General features: G+C 38.5%; 1 protein-coding gene across 2 annotated transcripts in view; it reads right to left on the bottom strand.

The window, feature by feature from the left end:
- LOC131064648 (uncharacterized) overlaps positions 1-13,968 on the bottom strand; it is an 81,418-nt gene extending 67,450 nt beyond the window's left edge. For both annotated transcript variants that reach the window (XM_057998869.2, XM_057998868.2), the window contains exons 1-3: positions 13,737-13,968; positions 12,871-12,990; positions 12,511-12,589 (exon numbers count right to left, since the gene is read on the bottom strand). In XM_057998869.2, the coding sequence (XP_057854852.2) occupies positions 12,511-12,589; positions 12,871-12,990; positions 13,737-13,792 (255 nt within the window). In that variant the 5' untranslated portion in view covers positions 13,793-13,968. The remainder of the gene's footprint in view (positions 1-12,510; positions 12,590-12,870; positions 12,991-13,736) is intronic.
- Between the last annotated feature and the right edge of the window lie 6,267 nt (positions 13,969-20,235).

Raw genomic sequence — 20,235 nt, 5'->3', positions numbered from 1 at the left:
GAACCTTTTGATTTCTTAAAGGCAATATCTTCTTCAAAAGTAACACCCCTACTTACCTCAACATACCTTTGACTTGGAATATAGATCCTGAAGGCCTTGGAGGATTCATTGTATCCGACTAGCATGCCTTTCTTCCCGGAGGGCTCCAACTTGGTTCGCTTTTCTTTGGGCACATGAACATAAACAGGACTTCCAAAAATTCTTAGGTGACTGATGTCCGATTTGGATCCTGTGAAGGCTTCTTCAGGAGTCATATTCTTTAGAACACAGTGAGGACATCTATTCTGAATGTATATCGTTGTTCTAGAAGCCTCAGCCCATAGAAAGGTCTACAAATCTTGATCATGAATCATAGCCTTTGCAACCTCAACAATAGTTCTATTCTTCTTTTCAGCAACTCCGTTTTGCTGAGGATTGTATGGAACACATAACTCCCTCTTAATTCCTAACTCAACACAAAAATCATAAAAGCTACCGGAGGGATACTCACCTCCATTGTCAGATCTTAAACATTTAATTCTTTTACCAGAGGAGTTTTCAGTCAATGCCTTAAACTCTTTAAATTTACTTAAGACTTCATCAAATTCTTTAGATTTCAAGAAGTAGATACAAGTTTTCGTAGAGAAATCATCTATGAAGATTACGTAATAAAGAAATCCACTAGGAGATGCTATAGACATAGGACCACATAAATTAGAGTGAACAAGTTCTAATTTATCTTTAGCTCTATTTTCACTTTTATGAAAAGGGCTTTTAACATTTTTACCTATAGCACAACCTTGCATGTATTATCATGAATTTGACTAAGTGTAGGCATACCTTTGACTAACTTTTCAAGAGAGGGAAGTGTTTGATAGTGTAATTGTCCAAGTCTTCTATGCCATAGCTCACAGGATTCGGAGGCTTCATTAATGAGGGCTTGAACAGGGTTAGTAGAGAGCTTATATAAACTATCATATATATTAACAATTACACGAGCAGAATTAAAACTAGATTTCTTAGGCCAAGCAAGTACTTTTCCCTCAGAAAATGCAATTTGATAACCTTTATCTTCTAGAGCAGAAATGGAAATTAAGTTTCTTTTAATTCCAGGAACAAATAAGATGTCACTAAGGTGAAGTGAAATACCAGTGTCTAAATTTAAAGTAGTGCCAGAACCTCTTACCGAATATCGAGCATCGTCACCAATTACCACATGAAGACTGGTATCCTTTTCTGCTAAGTCTGAAAGATGATCACGGTAGCCTGTGATGTGTCTGGAAGCACCACTGTCAATCAGCCATGTATTACTGTCTGTGGGTATGCTGCTTGACAGGGCAGAGATGAATAAGAAGTCATCATTTTGTTCTGAAACTTCATTTAGGTTGGCTTCTCTTTGAGTAGGATCATTCTGACATTCTTTAGCATAGTGACCAAATTTGTCACATCTGAAACATCAAACACGAGAGATATCTCTTGGCTTCTTCCAAGAATGCTGAGAACTAAGTGGTCTGAATTCTCTATTTCTCTTGGGATAATGCTTCTTCCAATTTCCACCTTTCTTGCATTGGGCTGCAAGCATGTGTTGATCATCTACATGAGGACTTTTGAGTTGCCCCCTTGTGATAAGGCATGACTCTTCTTGAATGCAATCATTCTTAAGGCGATCAAGGGTAGGTAACTCAGCTCTACCACTTATGGTTTGAATAAAAGACTCCCATGAGTGTGGTAAACCATTTAGGGCAATCATAACAAGATCCTTGTCTTCCATGTTATGTCCAATTGTACCTAGCTGATTCTTTAGTTCTGAAATTCTCATAAAATAAGAAATAACAGAATCTTCTTTTGACATTTTGATATTAAGTAATTGTTGTCTTAAAGTAATTGCCCTACTGAGATTGTTAATTTCATAGGTACCTTGTAGATGACTAAATATTTCCCTTGCAGTAGTGAATGAGGCAATGGAGGTGACTAGGTGGTCTTTAACTGAATCAATGAGAAGCTTTCTAGCCTTGACAACATCCCTTTTGAATTGTTTTAGCTCAACTGCATCCGTAGGCTCAGTTAGCTCTTTCGCTTCTATGAAGTGAAGAAGATCTTCTTCCTCTAGAGCCACTATGATTTGAACCTTCCATGCAGCAAAGTTGAGATTTTCATCAAGCCTATCTTCAACTTTCAGCCCCATTAACCTGACCTGTGAATGAGACAACAATCTGAAAATAAAGGAGTACTAAATTCTGAAATCTGAAAGTTGATCTAGCCTATAGCTCTGATACCATGTTGATTTTTATACTTACAGATTAATATAAAACTCAGAAATCAGAATTTAGTTTCTAATTAGATTGTTTGCTATAAAATTTAGAGATTTCTAGATTTAGGCATAACATAGAAATGAACAAAATAAGAACAAAACACAATTACCTTAGGAAAACCTCCTAAGAGGAAAAACCCGGCCAGAAAAGATCCTCAGATCTGATTATGGATTATATTCAATATTTTGATTTACAATACTTATCTCAAGTACTTGAAGAGGTCTGAGATGTTCACTCTTAGGGCTGATGAAATCTTCAACAAGTTTGCACTTTCATAAGCATTAGGTCTGCCCCTTTAGCACACCAACCAACAATCAGGTTCATACACTAGATCTGCACTATTAGTGCATCTTAAGTCTGCACTTTTGCTTGAAACTGGTCTACAACCTTAGCGCCTTGAATCTAGAGCAATTTGCACTCCTTTATGATGGTATTGCACTTGATGTTAGCACCTCCAATGGCAGATATGATTCGCATATATTCCTTCTTCAGTCTTCGCATTATGCAGATATATATTTCGCATGAAAGGATATTGTATTGATCGATGAATGAGGTGAAGTTGTCCTTTATTTATATGAGGTGCAAGATCTAGTTAAGTCGGCTTTTACTTTATTAATAACTTTTAATTATTAATATCTCTTTTACCGAATTGCCTTATTAGTATAGGGTCGGCCCTATTTATGGGAGCACGTTGCCTTGAGTGTGACGTGAGGATTTAGGGAGTGCCGTGAGAGAGGGCTCAGCCCTAAACGTTGAAGGAGGGGCCAGCCCTTTGGGCAAATTCCAATGTTGCTTAAGGCAATTGGAATCCGCCACTCCTACCTAATTACAATCAACAAATACACTTCCACAAGCTTTCGTAATTTCTGCATTGAGGCAGGAATTAAGAGGGAGTTTTGTGTTCCTTACAACCCATAGCAAAATGGGGTTGCAAAAAGAAAGAACAGGTACATAGTTGAAGCAGCTAAAGCCATGATTCATGACCAAGACCTATAAACCTTTCTTTGGCCAAAAGCTTCCAGAACAGCAGTATATGTTCAAAATAGGTGTCCCCATCAGATATTGCAAAATATGACTCCAGAAGAAGCCTTTACAGAGGTTAAACCTAAAGTCAGTCATTTCAGAATCTTTGGTTGTCCAGTGTATGTTCATGTACCTAAATATAAAAGAACCAAGTTAGAACCTTCTGGCAAGAGAGGAATATTTGTGGGCTACAGTGAAACTTCAAAAGCCTACAGGATTTACATTTCGGGTCAAAAATAGGTAGAGGTTAGCAGAGATGTTACATTTGAAGAAGATGTTGCATTCAGAAAATCTAAAGGTTCATGCATGGAGATAGATAATGAAGATTGGGAGACTCCTCAAGATATGGACATTGATCATACTCCTAAGATTCAGAGGGAGTCTACTGAACCAGTAGAGTCGATTGATCCAATTGAGCCCTTGGAACCTACTGATGGTCCAAGAGACATTGTCACAAGTAGGAAGAGACCTCTTTGAGCTAGGAAAACTACGCAAGAGACAGAAAAGTTTGCAGCTCCTAGAGGCACATTCAAAGATGCTATGGATGAAGAATATCAATCTATTATCAAGAATGATGTCTGGGACATTGTTTCGAGACCTGAAGGAAAATCAGTTGTGTCTTCCAAATGGCTTTTCAAGATCAAGCATGCAGCTGATGGAAGTATTGAAAAGTACAAAGCAAGATTTGCGGCTAGAGGATTCTCTCAGAAAGAGGGAATAGATTATGAGCAAACATTTGCTCTGGTTGCTCGCTATACATCCATCAAAACTATTATTGCCATTGCAGCAGCAAAGGAATGGAAGCTACATCAGATGGACATGAAGACAACGTTCCTTAATGGTGTGATCGAAGAGGAAGTTTACATTGAGCAGCCTAATGGTTTATTCATGGGAAGGAGTCTCATGTTTGCAAACTAAAGAAGGCTTTGTATGGCCTTAAGCAGGCTCCTCGTGCTTGGTAGAAGAGGATTGATCGATATTTGATGGGCTTGGGGTTCTTCAAGAATGATGCAGATCCAAATCTCTACTTCAAGGTAATTGATGGCGAGGCTCTTATATTGGTTCTTTATGTTGATGATTTATTTATTACTAGAGAAGATCATCTCATTGACAAATGTAAGGAGGAGTTAGCTTCCGAGTTTGAAATGAAGGACCTAGGTCTTATGCATTATGGCAAAGACCCAATGAGATTATTCTAAGTCAAGGGAAATATACCATAGATATCTTGAAAAGATTTGGAATGATGGATTGCAAGTCCATGTCTACACTTATGGAGACAAATTTGAAGAAGTTGAGTGCGTCTGCAGCTAGTTCAGATTTGGTAGATCCTACGATGTACAGACAATTGATTGGTTCATTGATGTATCTAGTCAATACTAGACCTGACATTTGCTATGCAGTGAGTGCTCTCAATTAGTTTATGTGTGAACCAAGACATATTCATCTAGTTGCAGCAAAACATATATTGAGGTAATTGCATGGCACTGTAGGATATGGGTTGAGATATACTTCCAGTGCAGAATTGAATCTACAAGGTTACACCGATTCTGATTGGGTCGGCAGTGTAACTGACAGAAAGAGCACATCTGGTTGTTGCTTCAGTTTGGGGTCTGCTATGATTTCTTGGTGTAGCAGGAAGTAGCCTTTAGTGGCACTGAGCACCGCAGAGGCAGAGTATATTGTAGCATGTGTGGCAGCTCGAGAAGCAATGTGGCTTCGGAAGCTCCTTGCAGGATTGTTTGGACAATCGATAGAGCCTACTGTCATTCATTGTGACAATCAAAGTTGTGTGAAGCTTTCTATCAATCTTGTGTTTCATGACAGAAAGAAACATGTGGAGATCAAATACCACTACATTCGAGATATGGTTCTAAGGAAAGCCATTAAGCTAAGGTACATTAGCACTGACGATCAGATAGCTGATATTCTCACCAAGCCACTTGCCAAAGTGAAGTTTGTGCATTTTTTAGATAAACTTGGAATTGTAGAGAATGAAGCCCTTGCTGAGAGGGAATCTCAACATCAGTGATTTCTTGAGGTGTACTTTAATGCATTCTTCTCTGTGAGAGAGAAGTTTGAGGTGAAAGCCTTTGTTCCACCCTCAGGGAGTAGCCATGGTGAACCTCATGATGAGATGATGGCATCACGTTGAGAGACTCCGTGATGGGCACTTGTGTACATATTCATTTCCATACATGGGAGTAGCCATGATGAATGTCATCACATTGAGTGCCTCCGTGATGAACTTTGTTCCACCCTCTAGGAGTAGCCATGGTGGATGTCATTCCATGATACATATATCAAGAAGGATTCCTCCCTAGCTAAGAGGAAGTGTTGACGATTGTAGCGGCGGGAGTCTCCTTGGCCGACTACATCCAAATATGCAATTAGTCGTTGGCTTTGCATATTTGTTCAAGTCGACCCTAAATAGCGCTTCATTATATAAAATATATTTATTTTATTAAGTGGCCGACTTTGCAAAAGTCCGCCACCCTTCTGTAAAGTCGCCTTGTTTCATAGGAGGCCAACCCTTGGTGAAAGGGTGTCTTCGATTGGATATAAATAAGGATCGGATCTCTTCCCATAAGCATCGAATGACATCAAGCACAGTCGCATAACTTCAACAACAGTTCGCATACCTAGAGCAGATCGTGGATTCTCAAGATCAGATCAAGTTATCTATCTTGCTTCAAGGAGTGAAGCGATTCATATTGGTCCTTGTATTTGACCATTGTAAAAGCATCTTGTTGTTCTTATTAATAGAATATTAAAATAATGTTAATTTTAGTATTAATGCTCAATAGTGTATATTCTATTTTGGTTAGATCGTCTTCGATCTTCTCAGCAGTTTCTTATTAGAAACTTGCTATTCTTGTAAATATCCTTGTATTATTTATGAGCGTCTTGCTCATTCTGATATTTAATCAATTCTTTGAAATCCATTGCGTGTCTCGCACTATTTTATGGTATCAGAGCTATAGGAGAAATTTTTTCGAAAATTTTTTAATCCTAATTTCCAATTAGTGGAAATTTTCGAAATTATTTTCTGGAAAAATTCATCGAAATTTTTTTTGCCTAGGTTCTGGGGTTGGAACGTCGCGTTTTTTTCCCGCGACCTGTGTTCACACGATCTGCAGGGTAGTCGCGGTTTTTCCCGCGACCTGTGTTCTCGACCTGCAGGGCCGTCGCGTTTTGTCGCGACCTGTGTTCGCGCGACCTGCAGTGTCGTCGCCTCCCATCGTTTCGACCTGCACCCAACCCTCGGCGCCTGCAATCTCCGCCTGTTCGCGACCTCCGGCGTCGCGACCTGCAGACCTGCAACCTGTTTTCAGCGTTGTTCGGCGTCTGCAACCTGCCTTCGGCGTCGCGCGCGTCTGCAAACTTCGGCGCGACCTGCAACTCTCTGCAAACATGCGACCTGCAACCCGCGATCGGTACCTTCGGCGATGACATTTTCTGTGAAAACCATGGCGCCCACGACCTCTGCAATTTTCGATTAAGGTGTTAAACCTTCCAGTTTTTTATCGAAAATCAATTTTTCTTGCATATTCTTGGTGGGTTTTTCGAACTCTAATCTGGGTAGTTGCCCATTTTTTCTGGGTGCCTCGATTTTTCGTGCCTCGATTTTCGAGCCCGGGGATCCAGATTCTGACAGCAGATTCCTTCTGGGTTTTTTCGCACGCATTTCTAGGTGGTCTTTGGATTTTTCTAGGTCAGCCGGACTTTTTTTGGGGGAAACGTGCAAATGGCTTCTCTCACCAATCTGATGTTAGAAGGCAGTCAACGCTTTAATGGTCACAATTACAACATCTGGAAACAGCATATGTTGACCATTTTTGAATATAGGCGTCTTGACCAGCTTGTGTTGGGAAAAGAGCTCAGTCCTGGTACACCTGGTGCAGATCAAGATAAGTTTGATGAACGCAATCGGGAGGCAGTTATGCTTCTCAAACTCTCAGTGACTGATGATCAGTTACCGCAGATTCCTTCCGGCAAGACAGCTTCTGACATCTGGAAGCATCTGAAGGAATTGCATGAGACATCCGACAAGAGCCGAGCATTCTTTCTAAAGAATCAGTTGTTCTCCATTATGATGGACGAACGTATGTCCTTACAGGAACACCTCACGAGGATTAAGGACATTCGAGATCAGCTCGAAGCTATTGGTCGGACTATGGAGGAAGAAGACATGGTAGTAATCACTCTGAAAAATCTTCCGAAATCGTATGAACACTTCATTGAGACCCTCAATATTACTTCCACTAATGTTGATCTGAAGTTTTCAAAATTGTGCACCAAGCTTCTACAGCAAGATCGCTGGAAACAGCAGTTTGGTAGTGGTACTACATCAGCCTCTTCGGAAAATGCCTTCACAGCTCAATCCTTTCAGAAGGATAAAGGCAAATTTCAGTCCTCTCAGTCTTCTCAGCAGAAAGGCTCTTCTCAGACACAGGATGGAGCTAAGAAGAAAAATGTGCAGTGCAATTACTGTCACAAGTACGGCCATATGAAGAAAGATTGCCATCAGAGGCTCGCTTCTGAACAAAAGAAGCAGGGAGGGTCACACCAGAAGGCGCATGTTGCTGAACATTCCGAGCAGAAAGAGTCTGCCTTTTATGCCTTTATGGCTAAGAGGTCTTCAGATCATGCCAGGTCTTCTGCTTGGTACATCGACTTTGGTGCATCACGTCACTTTTCTCATCGACGTGACTGGTTTACAGATTTCTCACCTTTCAGTGATTCCGTTGTATTTGGCGGAGGTGAGGAGTATACAATTGTTGGCAGAGGCACTGTTCAGATTCAGTCTGGTGGCAGGACTCTCCTTTTTCTGAATGTGTATTATGTTCCTGGAATGGAACTTAATCTGCTCTCTGTCAGCCAGATTATGAGGAATTCTCCTCAACTAGATGTGGTGTTCAGTGCTCACAAGTGCTCCATCATTGATCGGGAGACTTGTCTTACTGTTGCTGTTGGTCTAGAGGATCATGGCCTATATAGGCTTCTTGACACTGGTGATTCTCCTGAAGTGGCTCTGGCAGCTCGTGTTTCTCCTCTTAGCACTTTGTGGCATCAAAGATATGGACATCTCAACATTCAGTATCTCTCTCAGCTATCTCGGGAGGGACTTGTTTCAGGGTTACCTGATATTCAGACTCAGCATCTTGGAGTATGTGGCGCCTGTCAAGCTAGCAGTTTCAGGGTTACCTGATATTCAGACTCAGCATCTTGGAGTATGTGGCGCCTGTCAAGCTAGCAAACAGCATCAGACTTCATTCACACATGGAAAGTCTTGGCGCGCATCTAAGGTACTTCAATTACTTCATGCTGATATTTGTGGTCCTATGAATACATCTTTTGTTACTGGTTGCAAATACTTTTTGCTTATTGTAGATGATTTTAGTAGAAAGATGTGGGTGTACTTTCTTAAACATAAATCAGATGTATTTAGTATCTTTCAGAAGTTTAAGTCCTTTGTTGAAAAAGAGTCTGGACATAGTATCATTACTCTTAGGACAGATAACGGGGGGGAATTTTGTTCTTCTGCATTCTCCAACTTCTGTGATACCCATGGCATCAAACGCCAATTGACTACACCCTACACTCCTCAGCAAAACAGTGTTGTCGAGCGTCGCAATCGTACGGTTGTTGAGATGGCTCGCTCTATGTTACAACACAGGAGTGTTCCGAATAAGTATTGGGCTGAAGCAGTGCTTACTGCTGTCTACCTGCTTAACCGTTCTCCTACTCAAGCTGTTAAGGGGAAGACTCCAGAAGAGGTTTGGTCTGGTCGGAAACCTACGATCAGCCACCTGAAGGTTTTTGGCTTTGTTGCCTATGTTTGGATTCCAGATGCTAAGCGCTCCAAGTTGGATTCCAAAAGTCAGAAACTCATGATGACAGGATACAGTGATCACCATAAGGCCTACAGACTGATAGATATAAACACTGAACGTCTTATCTTCAGTCGTGATATTGTATTTGATGAAGACAGAGGATTTTTTCAGTCCCCTTCTTCTGAGCAGAGTTCTGAGGATCAGCCTCACAGTGTTCTTATTCCATTAGGTTCACCTGATGGGAGGGATGATGCAGAATCTATTTTCGATGATGCACTACCTGAGTTCCCTCCGGAGAACAATCCTCCTCCTGCTCCTGATCCTGAGCCTCTTCCAGCTCCTCCAGATGTTCGCACTTCTACTCTCCGGCCTAAATGGTGGGCCAAGACCATTGGTGATCTCAGGGATACTGAGCTCATTGAGGGTAGAACCTCCCGTAATAAGAGCAAACAGCAGCATACAGTCAATTTTGCTCTCATGGCTAACATACACAGTGTTTTTGAGCCTCAGACATACTCAGAGGCTAAAGGTATACCTGAGTGGGAACAGGCTATGGAAGCTGAGTTCCAGAGTCTTCAGAAGAATCATACTTGGGGCCTTTCTGATCTTCCTTTAGGGAAGAAGCCCATTAGCTGCAAATGGGTGTACAAAGTAAAATACAAAGCTGATGGAACCCTAGACAAGTATAAGGCTCGTCTTGTTGCTCGTGGGTTCTCACAAAAAGAAGGCATTGACTACGAGGAGACTTTTGCTCCTACAGCGAAAATGAGTACCATACGGCTCGTTCTTGCTTTGGCAGCCCAGTTCAGTTGGAAAGTCCATCAGATGGACGTCAAGAGTGCTTTTTTGAATGGTGACTTACAGGAAGAAGTCTACATGACGCAACCCCCAGGATTCAAGGTTGTTGGTCAAGAACAGAAGGTCTGTAGACTAGTCAAAGCACTCTATGGTCTGAAACAAGCTCCTCGGGCTTGGTACATGAAAATTGATAAGTACCTGACAGATCATGATTTTCAGCGGAGTCCATCTGATGCAAACCTGTATATCAAGCATACTAGTAATGATATTTTGTTTGTGGTTGTCTATGTGGATGACTTAATCATTACTGGCAGTTCAGCACATTTGATCACTGGGATCAAACAGGATTTGTGCCACACCTTTGATATGACAGATTTGGGACTTCTACATTATTGCTTAGGAGTTGAAGTCTGGCAGACTGAGAACAGTATCTTTCTCTCTCAGTCCAAGTATGCCAGAAGTCTTGTGGACAGGTTCAGAATGCAGGATTGCAAACCTGCCTCTACTCCTATGGAACCCGGGCTCAAACTTTCAGCTCAGTCATCTTCACCAGTTGTGGATGAATCTCTGTTCAGGCAACTAGTGGGCAGCCTCATCTATCTTACTGCCACTAGACCTGACATCAGTTTTGCAGTGAGCTACATTTCACGCTTCATGACAGCTCCCAAGGCTGATCATTGGATAGCAGCGAAGCGTGTGCTGCGTTATGTGAGTGGCACTCCTAATTTTGGACTTCTGTACACTCGGAGTTCTGATCCTATACTCAGTGGTTACACAAATTCTGACTGGGCAAGTTCGGTTGATGACCGTAAGTCTACAGCAGGGTATGTGTTTAGTTTGGGATCTGGTGCTGTCACATGGACTAGTAAGAAGCAGCAGGTAGCAGCGAAGCGTGTGCTGCGTTATGTGAGTGGCACTCCTAATTTTGGACTTCTGTACACTCGGAGTTCTGATCCTATACTCAGTGGTTACACAAATTCTGACTGGGCAAGTTCGGTTGATGACCGTAAGTCTACAGCAGGGTATGTGTTTAGTTTGGGATCCGGTGCTGTCACATGGACTAGTAAGAAGCAGCAGGCAGTGGCTCTCTCCTCGACAGAAGCAGAGTATCGGGGAGCAGTTAAGGCATCTTGTGAGGCGGTTTGGCTTCGACGAATGCTTGCGGATATGCATGTCTCCCAGGCAGGTCCTACTCCCTTGTTCTGTGATAATCAGGGAGTGCTCAAACTCGCCAAGAATCCAGTCTTCCATGAAAGAACCAAGCATGTGGAAACTCATTGTCACTATATTCGACAGCTGGTTGAAGACGGATCCATTCAGTTGCTGTATGTTCCTACCTCGGAGCAGCCAGCAGACATCTTCACCAAGCCCCTTGGTCCTGATAAATTTGTTAAATTCAGGGGGTCTATAGGTGTAGTTAATAGATTGAGCATTAAGGGAGGGTAATAGAATATTAAAATAATGTTAATTTTAGTATTAATGCTCAATAGTGTATATTCTATTTTGGTTAGATCGTCTTCGATCTTCTCAGCAGTTTCTTACTAGAAACTTGCTATTCTTGTAAATATCCTTGTATTATTTATGAGCGTCTTGCTCATTCTGATATTTAATCAATTCTTTGAAATCCATTGCGTGTCTCGCACTGTTTTACTTATTTGATAATTATAATAGAGATACTTGTTGCTGGGTTTTTCTCCCTTATGTTGGAGGGTTTTCCCAGGGTACATGCTGTGCAAATTTGAATAAATTGTCTTACATCTGCTTACCCTAAAATCTGATCATAAAATAACAAACAGAAGTCCTTGTTTTCTCAATGTTAGCTCTAAGAAACAATTTTCAAGCTATGCAAGATGGAGGCTGTTTGTAAGCAAATTAGACAGTTTATCTTCTTTTAAAAGGGCAAATTTATTAAGCAATGGGAGATTGTGTAGTGTAATATTCTTCAAATATTTCTTCTTTTGGGGGGATTTTTAACAAGGTTGGAGTATTGTAAATAACCAAGTCATCACTTTGATGACTATTTTTTATGAGCAATCATTTCTCTGACTTTTTCACTCACATAGGCGAAAAATCACAAGGCATGGTGACTAACAAAACACACAAGAACTACAAAACATTTGTCAGCAAAACTTGTGTGTGCATGTATGCCTTATAAGCCTTCATTCACTCGCCATTATTACTAATGTGAGATATTTATGTTTTTTGAGGTCAAAATCATGCTGGATAGAATAGAATCTTTATTGAGTACTTGGTATAGTTATGAACCTTTGTCAAACACCTCTTGCCTTAGCAGTTATGATTTTCCTACATAAGAAACTTGCAAGTCAATAAAAGAAAAAACAGGCACTTCTCAAAAACAATGCATTTGGTAGCAAATTTAGCAAATAAAAGATTATCTGCAGCCATTTCCAAATTTTAGTGTCTAATCACATATTAGTAATTATGTAAAACCATGTAGCAGATTATGATGAGTCCATGACTATTCATAAAATAATCTAATAAAATGATCAACACGTATCATTGGTGCTTAGTCTAACTTGTAAGTCAAAGTCATAATTGCATACGCGCATAAATTTTATATGGGGATAATATTCTGCTGCAGCTGCATCCAGCATTCGATCAAGGTGCTCCGTATATGAACATCTGCAATGAACCTATGTAAACAAATAAATAAATATCCATGTAAAAACAACACAAAGATTGATTCATACATAGGTAATATTAAGGCACAGCATAATTACAATTGATCAATTATAAGTCATTTACTGAAAACCAATCGATTCACAACATGCTGCATTCTTAAGAGAGATTTGTGAGATTCAGATTATCCCAACATGCAGTAAGATTGTATGCAGCATATCAGACTAAGCTAATTCCCATATGCTCCTCGCTATGTGCTCCCATATTAGATTAGGGAAACATACCTTATTGTAAAGGCCACAACAACAGGATATCCTTCATGGAGAAGTTGCACAAACTGACGCTCAGACTTGAATTCAATTACTTGTGAGGGTCCAATATCCCTTGGATAACCTGTATAGTATCTGAAATTGCACAAGCACTCGAAGGTATTAGTAACATTTAACTTTATAGACGGATATGGAGAACAGGATTTACAGAAACTGACATTAAAAAACAGAAAAAGTCCATCCCGAATATTTAATAGAGAAATGAAAAAAGATTTTACGGCAGTCTAAATGGATACCAAATGCCTATATAACATCGAGTGCTCGAAGATTTTCAAACTCCATTCTATGATAAAATAATTACACAAAACTTTAAAGGAAAAAATGCAATGGAACATAACATTTTTGACAGTTGTGAGAAGGAGAATACTGTAAGCACTTTTCCTCCATAATTTTAAAGAGATTATGTCCAATTCTGTCCTAACAACTGACAGTAGGCTGTTAGAGATTTTCATTTTAGTACAAGTTGATTTCCCCCACATAATATAGCACCTTCTCACACCAGAAAGACAGAAACTATTGGACAAGCCCGCTTATCAAAAATTATTCGAAGTAGGAGAATAGCTTAAAAATAAGTTATAATTTTAAGTTTTTAACTAAGCCTGAACAATGGTAAGGCATTGAGGAAAAACTTTATTTCCTTAACGTCTACAGAAACCCATTTTTAAACAAGCTAAGCAGGTTTATATTGCCCTAAAACTTCTAAGAAGGAAACTTTTACAGCTTTGATTAATATCTGAAATTCAACTGCGATATTTTCAAGAAATGAAGAGTATCATACAGAAAAAAAATTAACTAATCTGATGTAAGCGAGAGCTAAAAACCTGGAAACAGAACGAAGATGGCTCACAAGCTTGCTGAAAACCAATGAGTTCTCCATTGATACTCGGTAAGACGTACAATTTTTTCACAAATCAGAGAATTTCATTTTGGAGCTTAGTTTGATTCGTAGGGTTTTATCTGCTGCAATTGCCGCGCCTCGGAAATTTTGCATGACATGGAATGTCGTCTTTTTTGTTAAAAATCATAAATACGGTCAGACGGCCGTCAATTTACGAAGTATTACTTAATGATGGGAGAGAGGTATAAGAATAGCTATGGTGCATATTTTTTAACATACGTGAAAAAATTGAAGAAATCATGGATGAAGTAAAATTGTATCCACTATCTAAATTTTTAACACGTCCATCCTTCTATCTAAATTTCAATACATTTATTTCTGTGGTCACTCTAACAAGTCTATCTTTGATATATTCATGTTGTGTGATTTGAATACAGATGCGTTTTCTAAATGTTAATGGTTCAACTAAGAATTAGTTCACATCAATTTAGATGTGAAACTGAAAGATGGATGATACCTAAAGAAGAATGGACATATAGAAGATGTTGTTATTGCACCCAGGAAATGGTGGAGATGGAATGGTTTTACATCATGGAGTGTTCCTCTTACAAGGATATTTGAATCAATTACATTGAAATGCTAAACATTAGCACCTTGAGTAACCTATTTGAGGAAGAAAAGATAACAAAAGTTGTTAACTTCTTCATCAAAATTCATAACTTAGAAGATCCAAGATACAAAAGGAAAAGGAAATTAAGTTGTTGGAATGTGGTTGTGTTGAACCCAAGGCAAGACTGAGAGTTGGGGGTGTGAATTGGTCTAAACAAATAAATTACTTCAACGTATAAACAATTAACCAAGAATAGATATCAACACATGAACACCAAGATTTATCCGTGGAAAACCCAAATAGGGAAAAACCACGATGTGGGTCAACCCACAAGAAAAAATCCACTATGAATAGAAATGATTACATAAACGAGCTCATTGCTTCGGACTTGCACACCAAGGCTAACTGCTCATGGGACAAGATACAAAGAGGTCTTGCAAAACCTGAAGCTAACTACACTCAAGGCAAGATACAGAAAAATGATCTAAAAGGAAGGATCTCTCGATCATGAAGTTGTCCTTGAACTCTACATCAAGCAACCTGTTGGTCCCTACAATTGGAATGGCAACTAGGTAATAAAACACAACTCAAAGATTGAATATCCTTGAATAGCTAACCTTTCATGTGACAAAGGCTCAGTTAGTTATCAACCAGGGACGTAAACTTGAAATAGGCCAACACTATATGTGCACCAAGTTCATATTGCAACCATTCTATATTACTGTAGGATAGGAAATTCTTCTTAAAGTAAACACACAGAATCTCAAATGAACTAATACTTAATCTTATAACTATAAATTACTTTAAACAACTACTGTTAAATGATAAAGTTTTGGCAGGCAACAGGAACTACTATGCTACTGTGGCTGCAAGAACAGACACAGGAATTGTTTCCTATGGCTGCAGGAACAAACAACTGCTACAGAAGTATAAAACTAACTGGAACATACAAAGGATTACTCACCAAGTGGGCCCCCTTGAGTATCTCCAGAACTTCATATTACAATTATCTAATCATTCAAAATCACATCGATCTCTTTATTTCATCTTTACTGGAAAATACATAAACAATACCTGAAGACTGTGTATTGCAAAATACTATGGTCGTTCTTTGTTGTCCCCGAGAGGAGAGAGATCGCTTTATTTATAGGAAAACTTATAACAAACTTCTAACTGATAAACCACATTCCTAAGGAATAAGCAAACAGGATCTATTAACAAGAGAAGAAGAAGTCAGCGCAAGACAACAGAACAACATCTGTCCTGCAGCTGAGAAAATATAGCATGACTAGCCTCCTAGATCTAAGCTCCACTAGGAACAGTTATAAATGTTTCATAAATCAATCTGTTGAAGAACCGGTCAAGTGGTTTCGATCATTACTGCATTTCTCTGACTGGGTCTGCATTGCGGTTGTATACTTGATGCTCTTTTGAACCGCCATTTGTCTTTACTTCACCTTTGCTGACCCTACATCATGATATTAATGTGCACAACAAACATGTCCATATACTAATGCTAACATGATATAATGTAAACCATATTTATAATTGATTTTAGCTATTTGCATAGATAGATCATTTGAAACCATTATATGACATCCTTAGGTATAAGTTAAACCAGTTTCAAAAAATACTTAAAAGGTATCATCTTAGGAGAATATTATAATTCAAGTGTCATCTAATCATAAGACCTAGGCAGAAGTATTATATCAAAAACCTATCAAAATAGAGCCATTATTTAGGCTCATCACAACCAACATCAACACACAACTCTGATCTCAACTGCCAAAACTCTGTCTCAATTCTCTGCAACAGTCTTCAACACAGCTTGCATATCATTTGATCACAACTCTTTTGCTATGCTCAAAATTCCTTTGATCTTCACTCTTTACCACATCATCTACACTCTCACACATCTCATGCCTCTACAACTCAAACACACATATGTCTTATATACAAGATAGATCATCAAAGCTTGGACCAAGTCGGTCTTAATCAAAATATACTTTTTGAACCAAAAACACACATGTTGATCCACTATAGGAGAAAGAGAGGACCAAAACACATCTCCCAAGGATTAATACAACAATCTGCATCACTAGAACCTAACCAACAACATATTCACACGTTGTGCATCAATATAAGCAAATCACCGATCACAAACATAGGCTCCAATGCACGTAACTCAAATCCAGATCTCCACACGCTACAGTGAGACCCATGACATATCAACCATGCATCCGCAAATCACATCTACACCTAAGGATAGGTCAAACATAGAATATCACAACCAGCAACGAACAAAACCACAACATGTGGAGAACACAAAGATGTTTTCAAACCACATAACCATCATATCTATGATTCCGAAACTACAACCAATAATGATAATAATGCTACTCAATACCAACACCAGATTCTAAATCCAAGCACTTTTGAAACAACCAATAGATCAATTGCACCAATAACATAGCAAGATAACTCTACACCACAAACATTCCAAACCAAACCATAACAACAAATTTGACATCAATAACAACTACAACAGCACATCAATGCATACTTCTAACAAGCTGGGCTTGTGGGTTTTCTATGCTTATTCGTTTTGATGGCTATTTGTGGGTCCCATAGGTTGTTTGGCCTCATAGATGTTATTAAAAGCATTCATTCATATTATCTTTTATTGTTTCCCTCTTTCGTTGAATTTTTTAGTGCTTGTCCTCTTCTGCTAGAGAGGTTTTTATCATTTACCTATACACTCCATGATGATTCTATGTCTTCTAACAATAACAAACATATATTAAGCAAGGTATATAGTGTGAAGCACCTATTACGATTACTACTAATGATATTACACCTCCTCAACCTATACATGGCATTGTTATACCTCTTGATGATATCACTCTTACATGTCATTTAGTCTTATTTACATATATTCGTGCACCTTAAATGTATTACCCTCATTAATATTGTAATAAAACTACCTAGAAATTTTTTTACCTAACATGTAAATTTTTTGGCCCCCACAACTCATAGCATGGCCATAAGAACACAATTCATCTACAAAGACAAAAAATAACAATAATAAAATATTTTTGTCTTGCAAATAAATGAAAATTATTTAAATAATAATAATGAAGGGGTCCATACCTATGGGTTTGATAGGTGGTACATTTGGCCTATGCAGTGTACTCATGTTGGCACTATTGTTAAAAAGTACCTATCACCAACTAGTGGGTGTCAACATTGGCAAGGCTTATGGCCACCAATTATCGAGTGTCACATTAAGAACCTGGTGGTAGCCCCCTTCCACCATCAGGATTTTGATTTTGTTTTAAAGAAACAAATTAAAATGTGTTGTGAGGTCCACCACCTATCCATTTCCACGTGTTGGTGCCCCACAATGTCACTTCTAATGTGTCACCTAGGCATTGCCTATTGTATCGACTAAAGCTAGCAAGTTGTATAATTGTATAGACTTACTTGGATCCTATATACCCCAAATAGAGTAGTTTTTTTCTAGTGGGGATAACTTTCACCCATAGTGTCTACTTTTCAAATTCCAATAGCCATTGGAAAGATATCTCCGAGCACTACGTAGTGTTGTAGGGTTCAGTTTTGTATCTGAATATTTTTATCGTATCTTGGTGTCATGAAGTCAAATGTTTCTTTGGAACACAATTTTGGTAATAACTTTCCCATATGAAACCAAACTTTTGATTTCAAATAAGCAATGGAGGGAATTTGTAGAGTACTACACAGCATTGCTAATATCTTTCACTTGGATGAGTAGAGAGCTTTTGGTGCTTGTTTAATCACTTTTAGTTGCCTGAGATTTGAGGTATGATTTAAAGTGCATTCGGACAAGTCAAAAAGGTGAAAGATTTAGGGAGTGTTGTTGGGATTAAGGTGTCTCAACCTTTGATTCCTAGCATTGATTTATTGATTATTAGGTGCATATTAATTTAACCCAATATATTAAACTTCATAAGTTCCCATTCACTTTGTGGATCCTCTTGTTGAGCTAGCATCCTACATGGCAAGCGAGGAGATAGAGCAAGATCCCTATTTTTCAAAATTTTGGTGCCCACTCTTCAACCTGTCTTATTTTTTTAGGAGGTTGATATCATATGTTTCCATATTGCTGATAAAATTACTTTGGCCACTTCTTATGTTGAATCGAGAGTCTCTTGGTAGATTCTATTATAGGAAAGAAGTGGAATTGGCAACATTTAATTTTATCTCTTTTTGGTGTCCAAGATATGGATAAGGTCTTGTTAGATGGGAAAGTATGTCTAGAATAAGGATAAGGTTGGTTTCTTTAAGGCGGGTTTAGTTAGAACTTGTGTATGTTGAGTTTTATCAATTTGACTTTAATGTTGAATAAGCGGAACAAGGCTAGACACCTTGAATGTCATGGAGACTGATTTTACGCATTGTGGAAAGATTTGGATTCCTTTCATGTTAAGGATTGTGATATATAATTTAGCAACTGAGTTTGAAATTGTGCATGTTCTTTGTTTTGCAATTGCATGCATGTAGTGTTCGTGGAGATGACACATGGCAGTATTGGATGCCCATTCTTGTGTTTTATATATACTCGTAGTGTTATCTTGTTTTATATGACAAGTTGTTGATTTTTAAAGATGTTGTTATGTTGTCAAAATTATTCTGAAATCCTATTATAGTGTATCGACTCCCAAAGAGCATAAGCTTTGTGATTGTATTGTAATTACATTTTATGAAATAAAATAATTGAGCTAGGTGTTTGAAGTTTGGGTTTTTTACCAATAGGGTTTTCCCACATAAAATATTGTTATTGCTTCGTGTTTATTGTATATATATTTAATTAAATTGAATGTGCATTTAAAGCTAAAAATATTAAGGGATTTATAACATTTTTACATCTCTCTCCTACATGGATTGGTTTCAAAAGATACTTCCATGCACTTGGCTTCCTTTCAATTGGTATCAAAGTTGATCACCTTTGATCTCATTTGTGGGTTTTTTTGTTTTTTTGCACTAATATTAGTTTTAGTAAGAGTTTTGCAAAAGTGTTGTTCTTGTGATCCTATTGTAGGAAAAATATGCCAAGCACACTTGGCAAGATTGAAATGGAGAATGATAATTTTAGAGAATCATTGGTTGTAACTTTGGAAATGCATGCATTAGGAGATGTGTGGTTAATAGACTTCGAGGCATCTTTCAGATGACCTCCAATAGAGGTTGGGTCTTGAAGTATAAAGAATATGATAGTGGAAAAGGTGTATCTTAATGATGATTCTCACTAGAGATAATTGGTCATGGAAGAGTTGGAATCAAATTCCTTGATGGTAGAGTGAAGGGGTTTGAAATGAGACCTTTTTTCAATGAGTAAATTGATTGATGCAAGTGTGCAAGTTGTTTTCTTGAGGGGAGCATGCAAGATCATGGGAGGAGATATGGTTTTGGCTAGGGTTGTTTGTATAAACACTTTATACAAGTTGGATACATATAGTGTTCGGTGCAATAGCTCTTCTAACAAGAATAACGAAAAATATTTATATTCTTCATCCTCATTGTTGGATCAAGCAATGAAAAAAAATGTTGCATCTACTTTTGATGGTCATGCTTTGTTGAAACCTAAGGGTGATCATTCTTTGGAAATGAAGCTTCCAATAGACAAGACAATTTTATGGCATTAAAGACTCGATCATATTGATGAGAGGGGTCTTAGAACCCCAAAATATAAGAACCTTGTAGAGGGCCTTGAAGATTGTAATCACGAGTTCAAATTTTGTGAACATTGCATCTCTGGTAAACAAAACCGTATGCAATTTTATAAAAATTCTCACAAGTCCTTTGGGGTTTTAGACTCCATTCACGCAAATGT

This window comes from Cryptomeria japonica, chromosome 9 (genome assembly GCF_030272615.1).
Source record: "Cryptomeria japonica chromosome 9, Sugi_1.0, whole genome shotgun sequence".
NCBI classification, from domain to species: Eukaryota; Viridiplantae; Streptophyta; class Pinopsida; order Cupressales; family Cupressaceae; genus Cryptomeria; species Cryptomeria japonica.
The sequence above is the reverse complement of the archived record's forward strand: the minus strand, read 5'-3'. Positions and strand labels throughout refer to the sequence as shown.